Source organism: Poecilia latipinna, unplaced genomic scaffold, assembly GCF_001443285.1.
Source record: "Poecilia latipinna isolate Pla-1442-1.1 unplaced genomic scaffold, P_latipinna-1.0 Scaffold407, whole genome shotgun sequence".
Taxonomy (NCBI): Eukaryota; Metazoa; Chordata; class Actinopteri; order Cyprinodontiformes; family Poeciliidae; genus Poecilia; species Poecilia latipinna.
In genome coordinates, this window is record NW_015113023.1 from 581,436 (window position 1) to 593,198 (window position 11,763).

At 37.6% G+C, this 11,763-nt stretch overlaps 1 protein-coding gene across 2 annotated transcripts; it reads left to right on the forward strand.

The window, feature by feature from the left end:
- Positions 1-4,465: 4,465 nt before the first annotated feature.
- On the forward strand, positions 4,466-7,749 carry irf1b (interferon regulatory factor 1b). Of its 2 annotated transcripts, XM_015037494.1 has the most exons (10): positions 4,467-4,623; positions 5,175-5,269; positions 5,362-5,461; positions 5,575-5,742; positions 5,859-5,899; positions 6,052-6,184; positions 6,296-6,409; positions 6,535-6,563; positions 6,737-6,851; positions 7,070-7,749. In XM_015037494.1, exons 2-10 carry the CDS (start codon positions 5,183-5,185, stop codon positions 7,156-7,158), a joined length of 876 nt encoding a protein of 291 aa, XP_014892980.1. In that variant the 5' UTR covers positions 4,467-4,623; positions 5,175-5,182; the 3' UTR covers positions 7,159-7,749. The 2 variants fall into 2 exon arrangements, with proteins under 2 accessions (XP_014892981.1, XP_014892980.1); XM_015037495.1 differs by lacking the exon at positions 6,737-6,851 and having other exon boundaries at positions 4,466-4,623; positions 7,070-7,147.
- The last annotated feature ends 4,014 nt before the right edge of the window (positions 7,750-11,763 follow it).

The window sequence follows — 11,763 nt, forward strand, 5'->3', positions numbered from 1 at the left end:
ACCCTTTCCGGGTCACACAAAAACCAAAATTCTTATTACAAAATCAAATAAAAACAAACTAACAAACACAAGAATCTTAGAATTTTAGAAGCAAAAACATTGCAGTGTAGAAAAGTTATCAGACTTTTTCTGTTTAAACTTGCAAAAACAGTCAGACTTGTAATGTTTCAGCTCTCTAAAACAATACAGTGAGTGGCCTGATGGGGGTGCTAAACTTTCAGGAAGTTTCTAAAACATCACATGACTTTTCATAGGAAGAAGCCAAGGAAACTGATTCTGTTTCCCTTTTCGTTTCCTGACACATTTCACCCTGTTTTTAATTCAGATGCTCCCTCTCGTCCTCTCTACTATCTATGGTTATAAAGTAGATGTTGTTTTGATTAAGATGTCAAAAATATGGAATAAACACTCTTAATGCATGAGAAAATAAAAGATCAGGCACTTGGAGAAGAAGTGTTTACTCCAAACTCCTAATTTCTAAAATAATGCATTTGTTTGATGATTGCATAACAATAAGCACAGTGAGAATTAGAGACAGTTGGATGAAGGGATTAAGTGTGGAATTGCCTGAGTCTGTTCAGTAAACAGTAGAAACCAACTTATGCAATTTTAAATGATTCGTTATTTGGATTATTCTAAAGTCAGGTTGCATGAGATCTGCCCCTCTGTCTCGTAACAGAACATCAAGATTGTCTCATACTTTTTGCTTCTGTTCTTAGTTAACGGGCATTTAGTGTAAAATATTTGACTGGTACTCCAAAGCCTATAAAAATCCTCTTCAGCCAGCCTGATGCAGGACTGGACATGTTTGACATCTCAGAGATAATAAAGGATCTTCCTGCATTAAAGCTGCGACCTCTAGACCTGGGAATAGTTACTGATGTTAAAGGAAGTGAAATCTTCTACTACTATTTCCTTTAAAAGGTGAATAATGGACATAATTTCATTAATAAAATGGAAAGACTCTGATTATTGAGCAGTTGTTTAATGAGAACTTTTATAAGTGATTGGAATTTATTTCTAGCTCACTTTGAGGAAGTTAATTAAAAAGCGTGAATTAAAAAGATCAGAATTTGACAGGACGGCATCAGGAAGTTCAGTTCAGGAATGGCATTCACGTTGGATTGCAAAACAGCCTTTGGGCTGGTGTGCCGTCTTCAAACGAAATTACTTGAATTGCTTTTCAGCAAACGCTGTCACGAAACAGCGCAGAGCTATGCTAAAATTCAAGTGTTTCTTTTTGTAATCCCAGCTTGCAGTCTCCCACCTGTACGATGTGCTGCAATAGTGTGGCTGACGCATGAGGGCTTTGGCCTGATCCAGTGTCACTGAGCTGTCAAAGCAGATGGTCCAGTGGGGATAGAGACCGAATGCTCAAGCAGCTTGGCTCATGCCAAAGCTCCAAATTACTGTTTTATTCCTTCAGGTGGCACCGCATGCAGAGCAAACTGCCAGTATGACAGAACCATGCTAAGAAATAATGGTTGGAAACTCAGAACTTACGAGCAAATTAGAAGTTAATGTAAAAGAAAAACGGCTGAATCTTATTTATTCTACTTTGCAAAATAATTAAAAATAGTCCTGTCATGATTACAAATTTCACTGCATGATAAATTGTCCCCGAAGTTATTGCAATAAACAATAATACTGCGGTTTTGATGCATTTCCCAGTAATATAATGGTAATAGCAAAATAATAATGCAAAAACATATTCTCAAAGATCAATAAACTTTACATTCTATTGAATATTTAACACTGGAACTGGAAGACATTTTAAATATCCAAAATAAATAAAACAACAGAAACAACACATACAATTAATTATAAAGTCTATGTGTACAAAATTGACCTTTTGAGACCAAAGCAACAGACTGAAGACTTTTATCATCCAGATTTTGGTAGAAAGAAAAAAAGATTGACTTATTTTCAGTTATAAAGTGATTTGTTGATTTATTACTTATTATAAGAGGCCTATTCAAGTTTAGTCAGACTAAGTGGAGATTGTCTTTAAGCTTAATCTTTGCTACACACTCATTTAAATTTGGATCTGGACTTTTACTAGACCATTTTAACACAAATATGTTTATCTTCCCTGACACAGCATGATGCTGCCACCTCCATGTTCTGTGGTTAGGGGATTGGATGCTCAGGGTGTTACTTTTCCAGCTAACAAAGCATTTTGCATGCAGGCCAAAAAGTTAAGTTTTCATCTAATTGGATCAGATCCGTCCCCCATTCAGCTCCTTCAGACTAGCTAACAGCAATTAGCAAACACCTGGTGGAACTGCATCTGCTGGCCTCATTTTATAAGCTACTTCTCAGTGCAATGCTGGTAAAAGTATTGTTAAAGCGTGAAGAGAGGAACGATGTTGTGATGACTTAGCTCAAGCAGGAGTTTTTTTAAAGGACAGAGGCCCAATTTCAAGTCATTAAATCAGGAAGTAAAAAATTATATTTGATATAGCATTTGAAAGTCACATAGTTACTTGATTGTGCTATAAAATGTCACCATTTGCGTGGAAAACGCATATTACTGTCCCTCTAAGTGGATGTCCATGTGTGGGTTTTCCAGACAATATTTTTCAATCAATCAATTGGTTGATTGATTGATTATATTTTTATAATTTTTATTATTCCTGATGCTTTCTAATGTTCTCCAACAAACTCCTGTAGCTTTCGCGGAACAGCTACAGAATCTAATAAACAAAAACTAAAAGTGAATGTCAGCTGGAGTGAATTCCTATAATTCACCTATTTCTCTCCACCGCGCTGCCTGACAGCTGACAGCATTCCCAGAACAGAAGGGCGGAAACTCTGGAGGATCCAGCCCCGTCCCGCCCCCCGCATGGATTTCTGTTTTTTCTGCTTTCATCGGGAAATCCCACACATTTATTGCCGGTGAAAAACTCCGTAAGAAAACTCCCTGCCGTTCCCTGCCGGGCGGCGGGCGGCGCGTGTGCAGCGTAGACGCGCAGCCGCGGCGCATGCGCGCGGCCCCGAGCCGCGCCGCACGGGAAGCCCCAGTGTGAGGACAGCAGGAGGGGGAGATGCGACAAGGCATTTGTGGGGCTTCCCAAGCGTTTTAACCGTGCGCTCATCGTTTTAAATAGCAAGCCTTTCTTTGATACACACACTCACCCACGCACACACACACATACCCACACACACCCACACCCACACCTAATCGTTGGTAATAATCAAAGCATAGTAAAAACAAAACATTTTTATTAATATGAGTTATGAGTTCGTCCCTTTTTTTAAATGAGTTTTATTCATTCATTATTGTTATTATTTTTAGCGCTTTTTGCTTTGTTCCCAAGAGTTTCATGAGCGCTGGCCCAGTGTGAGGATCTGATAAGGTTCTCTCACAGATCTGATAAGGTGCGTGTGTGTGTGAAAGAGCAGCTTCCTCATGTCTCCTCTCTGAGCGGATTCAGAGCAGGAACGCTTGTGCCAGTCTGCCTCTAGTGGTAGAAAAAAAATACTACATCATTTCTTGTAAATGCGTCGCTTCTCATAGCCCCGCTGTTTATACTAAAGGGCTGGTCTGGTATCATGTGCACGTTTGTCATGCTAGTATGTGGGCCGGTGTTCACAGGCTTGCTGATGAAAAACAGAGTAAGAAATCAATTGTTTGATCTCATTTAATGCAACCTCTTTTTAATAATGATAATAATGACAATAATAATATGCGTTTGAGTCGGTCTGACTAGAAAGGCACAACATAAGCTAATTTACTCTATTTAACAATAAGAACACTAACACAACATGGCGTTGTTGTTAACTGTTTTAAAAATATTGCAGTTTTAAATACATGTGCATATGTTGCTAAACGTCCGAAAAGTCTGCAAAGTTCCCTGCACTGTTCTGCATGCTGGATTACAAAACTCCATCCAGGTCAGGTCATAGTTTTATGCAGCGGACTACGTGCGGCGGGCTACTGTAATCAGCCCGTGTTGTTATTAACTTCCCTCTTGCACTCAACAACGTGATTTCTCGGAAACGGCTCCACTGCTGAACGAGAGGCTCACAAAGCGCATGCGCGCCACTGTAAAAAAACATCCCCAAATAGATCAAATAAACGTACTACTTTCAGCTTCTTAATGCATTTTTTGCAACATGTGCATAAATACATGCTTATTGATGAAATGTTAATAACAGACGTATCTGCTAATTAAACATTTATTTTAAAATTATTTAACTATACATCCCTTCATTCCTCTATTACAAAGTTATGCATGAAGAATTTTAGGGGAAAATTGACAAGACTTGGATAAAAATGTTTTGTGTGAAAGCTAAAAAAAAAAGTCCGACATAAAGAAACGGCAACATCTTCAAATATTTGATAAAAACTGACATCAGAGTCAAAGCCGGAGTTGCATGTGTTTTCATAGTGGATATTTTTTACAGTTCGCCCCGCCCTCTGGGCTGATGGGGGAATACCAACTCAGCACCAATATAAGACAACCTTTACCACGCTACCTCACTCAGTCCAAGAAAGCTATCCAGCAGGATAACTAAGGAACGAGAAGAAACTAACCTACAGCGAACTCGGAACTTTCGCATCACTGATTTTCACACATCTCCCTTTTTTCCTCTCGGATTATAAAAGGAGCAAACACTGTAAGTGGTTTCGAGGTTTATATTTAGTAAGAATGTATGTGAAGGATTTACGCCTGAGTAGCAACATTTTAAATATTCTGTGAATACAGTTTAGAACGTGTTTTTCAAGTTTTGTGCATTTTAACTCATTGAATTGAAATCGGCTCTAATTTATGGATGGGAATATCGCGCACCGTGCGCCTCCAGAAGGAGTTGTGTTACTTTAAAAAAAAAAAATCATTTATTTATTTATTTTTACTTTGTTTGGCCACTAAACGAATCAATTCGGAAAACAATAATTTCAGAAGAGCTGTGTGTGTTTTTTGGGTCTAAGGATATCACACATTCGCCTGACTTCTGCATGTAAACGCCCCCAAACCTCTCCTCCTTGCGCGCCCTGCAGCCTTCAGATGAACTTCTCCTCACCTCCTTTTAGCACGGCCAACCCGCAGCTATAAATCTAAGCAGAGGCGGATGTGGGGGTTTCAGTTGCTCTCTCTTCTGTCTATCAAATCGGATTCCGCCTTTATCTAACGACTATCTTGTTTTTTGTGTGTTGCTTCGTATTTTAGGCACAAACATGCCTGTGTCTAGAATGAGAATGAGGCCGTGGCTGGAGAAGATGATCGATTCAAACACCATCAGCGGGCTGCAATGGGTGGATAAGGTCAGTAAGTTGTTGAGATGGAGCTTGAAATTAAAGTAAATATGCTATAAAATGTCTGCTTAGCTAAAACATGTTTTGTATTCATGTTGCAGGAGAAGACAATGTTCTCTATTCCATGGAAGCACGCTGCTCGACATGGTTGGGAGCTTGACAAAGACGCCTGTCTGTTCAAAGAATGGGCCATCCATACAGGTGAGCAAACAGGAACAGGCACTTCAGCTGTATTTGTAATGAATATGCAAATACATAACAAAACATTTGAGTTTTGTTATGAAAAAACTCAAATGTTTAAATGGTTTTTACAGGTAAATACACGAAGGGACAGAATTGTGATCCCAAAACTTGGAAAGCCAACTTCCGATGTGCCATGAACTCCCTGCCTGACATTGAGGAGGTGAAAGACAAAAGCATCAACAAAGGCCACCAAGCCATGCGGGTCTTCAGAATGCTGCCTGCTGTCTCAAAAAACAAAGGTGAGAAACAATTCTTGGCATATTTCAAGATTTTCACAGTAGATTTTTTTGTTGCTGACATGATATTAAAAGATTGAGCTGTAAAGTGATTAATTTTTTTTCTTTTCTTTGCACAGACAAAAGGAGCAAATCGAGGGACACCAAGTCAAGGAAGAAGGTAAATACTGTCAATGTGCTGCAGCACCTAGTTAGGGATTTATTCAAATCATGTGACTCTCACAGATTTAGATAAGGCTATGTAAATGCAATCACAAAGCTTTATGTTTTGGAAAAGAAATTAACTGATTTTGACTTTTTTTATCTCTGCAGAGACAAGCAGTTAAGGAAGAGATGGAGTCAGACTACAGCGACACTCAGTCTCCTGTAAACATGTGTCCGCCCGAGGAAACCATGTCCACTCAGGAGAACACAGTAGACAGCACAGTGAACATGGAGCATGCAGGTGAGTGAGAAACTTTGCAAAACAAACAAACAAACAAACAAACAAACAAACAAACAAACTGTGCAATATGCAAGCGATAGATGTTTTTCTAAATGCGGTTTCTTGTTGCAGGATTCGACTGTACAGGTGAAGTTCCTGAGTTGTCCCTCTTAGTGGAGATTGAGACAGATCCTCTGCAGAACCACTTTTCCCACAGATTTGAGGTTTCTCCTGAACACAACCTTGGTAAGACAGGAGAAATTTTACTAACTGGGAAAAAAACTGCAAGAGAATTAGATGGAAATGTATCCTATCAGTATACTTATAGTATTTTCCTTTTCTCTCCCTGCTTCTTCGCTGTGCTCTTCCAGAATACGACTATCAACAAGACGTCATTGAGGTAAGCATGACCTTCAGCTCCCACTCTTAACTGCATGCATTTTTCATTGGCAGGAATACCCCTGCTTGTCTTATTCTGTCTGTTTGGCATCATTAATGATACAATTAAGCTAATTGTTAAAAAAACTATGTGAGAAATCTCCAGTTGTATTCAGTCTGGTGTTACTCTTACAGATTTGCAAGATACTGGAGAAAGAATCACAGTGGATGAGCAATACAGACAGCAGGGGATTCCTTCACAATGAAGCACGCACCAGTCCAGGGAGTAATTGGAGTGAGTCTTCCTCAGGTAAATACTGACAAGCAAAGAGGAAATTTACTCTGCAGCAGTTTTAAACCTTTAAATGTAGAAATAGATTGTATATTTGCAATTTGGGAGTTTAAATTCAACACATTTTGCATGTAGCAAACTCTTGGAAGAAGACAAGAGATCATTAAAAATTGATTTTGAAAATGCATACCTATTGTCACCTGAATTTATGCTGGAATGTTGTGTTTGTTTTTCAGAGTTAGAAGACCCACCACAGTACACAACACTGGACACAAACTTCCAGAGCAACTCGTACGAATTCTGGAACAACTTTTCCTTGATGTGAGATCTCCATGACCGGACAGGAGGAACTCTTTAAAATTTTGGACTGTTTTTAAAGCGCTTCCTGTTCACAAGCTCCACCCCACCAGAGTCAACCCCGCCACATTAAGCTATCATGCAAGCCCATGCAAGCCACTCTGTCATGTGTGGACAGTTGTCCTCATCTCTTGTATCCGCCGATGTGAAGTTATGAAGAATTTGTCTGTGTTACAGAAGCTTAGATGTGTGCATATGGTTTTGGCTGGTTCAAAGCACTTATGTTTTTACTTTTTACCATACAGATTTTAAGATCGGGCATTACATCATGATCCAAAAAAGTCAGTAATTTGGAGATACCTCCAAAAAGAAAACTACACACTGATATAAATATTTAACTTAGGTTGAAGTGCCATTTATTTTATCACATACATATTTTTTCCGTTAGACTTATAAGTGACATTTTGTTAATGGGGTAAATGCATTCTAACATCTCAACTCTTGACAAGTAACTTCATGTGAAAGCACTTCTACATGTTTCCTTAAAGCATTTGTACAAAGTGTATATATTTGTGTTTGTGTGTTTTTTTACAAAATAAAAAGTGTTTTAAAATATGAATGACTATTAAGTTTTTATATATAACATAAAATTAACAGTATTTTCCCTGATCTACAGTGTTTTGGTTTATATTGCATGTTTTACTGATGAAGAACATAATGTAGAATAGCACTCAAAATAATAATAGTAGCATTTGTTTAAGTAAAAAATACACAGCATGCAGATGCCTGACTGTATTCTAAAACAGGGAATCTTCAATCACATTTAAAATGACAGCTTTACTATTTGTTACAATAGAAGTACTCATTATCAGCTAACATGCAGCACAAACACAGTTCCTCCATGTATTTTCTCTTCCTCCTCTGGGGTTCCCCTGTAAACCCCGGGGCCGTTGAAGAAAAACTGCTGTTGCATAATAAGGTGACAAACATGCAACATTTAAGGGGAACGAATGAGAGCTGAAGAAAAAAAAGTTAAATTATGCCTGGCCTGATATATTTCCTTATCTAGAGAATACATTCTTTTCATTCGTGCTAAAGAACATTTCAAGTTTGTCTGGATGTTTCTGGATGAGTGCCAGCTGCGTTTGATGGAGTCTTCATACTCGTCTTCTCAGCCTCTCAGTTTTGATCCCTAAATGCCTGAAAAGCAGGAAACTGGTTTTCTTGGATTGCTTTCTGCGTAAACACAACTTATTATAAGTCATGTGACTTCATTGCAACTTTTCATTGAGGCTGAAGGAGGGGAAGCGGGGCATTTCCTGGAAGCCGTCTGATCAAAGTTTGGACTAAAACTTAAGGGTTTCAGCAATTAGCTCAAATGTAACCAATTCTGAATAATGTTCCTTAAAATCTATAGATAATAGCACACAATGGGCTAAATGTCAGAACACAGCGACAATATTCTATCTTGACATGCAAAATGCAAATCGGTGCTCAGAGTATTTATAGATATTTTCCTCTAACAAAAGCTGTTCTGTCCCAAACGGAGGTGGTGATACTATCTTCATACATTTGGTTTGTACATGTTTTGCTGTTGTTTTTCATAACAAATGTTGTCTGTCGAATGTTTTTGAATTTTGCACTACAAAATGATCACAGGGTTACAAACTATGAAGGTTTTCAACTTTTTTCATATGTTGTATTTTAAAGTCTGCTTGGTTTTATGTTTTATAGTTTTATTTCTGTTCTTTTATTTCCTGGTTTGTCTCTATCTGCACACCAAGTGATCATTTTCCCCAGCTGTCCTGCAGAGCGACATCTCCAGAATCAGCAGTCGGTACCAGTGATGCAATCGATAAATGCAAGCACTAAATCTGAGGTTCTTCTGCAAAGCGCTGCCTGTCCTGAGACCTACAGCCATGACTGGCCTGTAAAATAGTTGATTACACTGAAATTCATGTTTCTATGCAAGTCACCTAAGTCAGCTAACATCTCTGCAGACCCCACACATCCTGGGCACAAACCATACAAACTTTTCCTTTCAGGTCAATGCTGCCTATAAAGATTTTTGAGGCAGTTTCTGCCCCCAGGCTGAATCTCTGAAGAACACCATGACCCTCATATGCACACTGTCACAACCTGCCTTCCTGTTTTCCCTTTTATAAAGTGGCTGCATTTAAACATACATGTACACACTGGTCCTGTTAGTCTATGTTTTATTTCCTCTAAAGTTTAGTTAAATATCGCACACTACAGGAGAAGGCCTAAGAAATGAATACCTTATTCTTTCAGCAAATCTAAGTTAGACCCTCTTTCAGCATGGACCATGGAATGACCTTTGACCTTCCGAGAGGCAGTGAATTATGGAACTCCCAAGCAGACTCTCTTGGTCATAAAGCCACAAATCCAAAATATTCACACTTCTAAGGAAGCTGAAGAATAAAACATCTTTATATCTGGGATTTGAAGCTGTGCAGGTCCAGAGTGTGAAATCAGAACTTCTCTCCCGGGTCGTAACTCAACTCACGGCGAGGTCGAAGAAACGGAGATAAGAATCCGACATGGAAGGACTGCTGATGAACTCTACCTGATCCTGGCTGTAATGGACTAAAACTCTGCAGAGTTTTAGTTTCTGAACTAACTGTGCGAATTAAGCCATGCTCAAATATAGAGAACAGGTACAAATTTTGAGTAAATAAATCAGATTCAATCTTTTCACATATTATGAAGCAAAACAAAAACAACAACAAGAAAAAATTTTAATTCAGAGACTCTAAAAAAATGAAGGTTGATATGAACGGATACCAAAGTGTTAATTCACCCGCAGACGTTTGTTTGATACATAAACTTCTGTTTTGGACCTGCATTGCTTTCTGGCCCATTTACATTTTGCAAATAATTCCATTTTTATCAGTGCGCTCTCCTGACTGTGGTTCAAAGTCATAAAATTAAACCAAGACAAAGTGCAGGTAATGAATAGAATGGGCCAAGACCCACTTTTATTATATTTTTAAAATCATACAAAGGTTTCTCACATCCAGTATGTATGATAAGAACATTCCTATTTGGCATTTTAAATCAGAATCAACACTTTTGTTATTGTAAAAATTAAAATGTCACTTATTCAGTGAATTAAAAACGCTAAAGAAGCAGGTTTTAAGATGTCACATATTGGCACCGTTGTGTGAAAAAGTAGTTTTTTAGTTTATCTTTGTTTTTAATTCTGTCCCTGATGTGAGCAGTTCAAACACTGTAAAACATGTAAAGCTGGTTTAACTTGAAGTCCACCTGCTGCCACAGAAATGCAAGAAAATTTTATTGTTTTTAACTCAGAAATTAAAGTTCATGAAGTCGATTTAACAAGAGATAAAAAACGTTTAAACAACTTAAGTTTGTTAATCTTGAATTGAGTTTCAACTTAATGCTGTAATTTAAATCAAATAATTATTTCATGATACCTATTTTCACTCACAATATCAAATTATATATTTTTATTTTAGAATAATTTAAATTCTTGTTTTAAATTGCATGAACAAAACTTCTGATCCCATAATAAATTTTATTAAACATCTCAATGAATTCTGCTCAAAAACATTTAGTGTTAACGGAGCATTATCTTCCAGCTGCATTGAAATAAACATTTTCCTTAATAACACAGAGTCAGATTAATGTAACACATTTCCATCTGTGGATATAGAAACACGCCGCTAAGCATCCTGGGAAATAGTTCCCACTCCTGTTTTTTTCTGCTTTCAGTTTTTTAAGCACTAACCTAAAAACTAGTTTATTCAACTCTTGGAGGTTTGATAAAGTTAATAAAAAGTTAACACAACTTATTACTGTAAGTTTATCTTTCACAAACTCACATTTAGGTTCAGAATCTAAAACTTGATGAATTCATTTGACTTAAAGAGTAAAAGATAATACACACAACTCAAAGTGGCTCAAATGTTTTACAGTGAAGAGGTGGAAAAGTCCTTTATGATGAATATCTACAACGTTTACAGCACGTGTCAAACTCGAGGCCCGGGGGCCAAATCTGGCCCACCGTAGCTTTTTATGTGGCCTTCTAGACTCCAAATTACATCAACAAGTCCCTCCATTTTTTCACAAATCTGCAAAATTCACACAAAATCAACAGATCTCATGTTTTCTGATTTTACTGCAAATTTTTCTCAAAATTGGTGAAAAACATTGGGTTTAATTGACTGCTGCCTTACTTGATGTCAAGTTATTGTCCGTGTAATAAAAAGTTACATTACAAACAAATAAGAAAGAAGTAAGTAAGAAATTTCCTCTAAAAAGTATTCAAAAATACTCTGTGAGATTTTATTCAATCAAAATTAATTCAGTTTTTATGCCATCTGGAAGTATTTTAGTATATTTTTTATTTATAGAGATGTATAATCCAACATGAAAACATTCAGTTCATATCTCTGGGTTGAGGTTAATTTCTGAGTGCAGCACTATTTGTAAAGGTTTTAACACTGAAACATCCCACTGGAATTGAGACCATTATTATGTTATGATAACAGAACTATTATAAATTATTGTACAAGTCTTTCAGCGCAGTGAATGGTGGCTTCGACCAGCCAGCTTCCTGGAAACTTACAAACTCGATCCCAGATCAGTG

Excerpts from the sequence above, each read along its gene's own strand:
- irf1b (XM_015037494.1), top strand. The coding sequence starts at position 5,183 with ATGCCTGTGTCTAGAATGAGAATGAGGCCGTGGCTGGAGAAGATGATC. Across the intron at positions 5,743-5,858 it reads TGCTGTCTCAAAAAACAAAG|ACAAAAGGAGCAAATCGAGG; the intron begins GTGAGAAACAAT and ends TTCTTTGCACAG. Across the intron at positions 6,410-6,534 it reads TTCTCCTGAACACAACCTTG|AATACGACTATCAACAAGAC; the intron begins GTAAGACAGGAG and ends GTGCTCTTCCAG.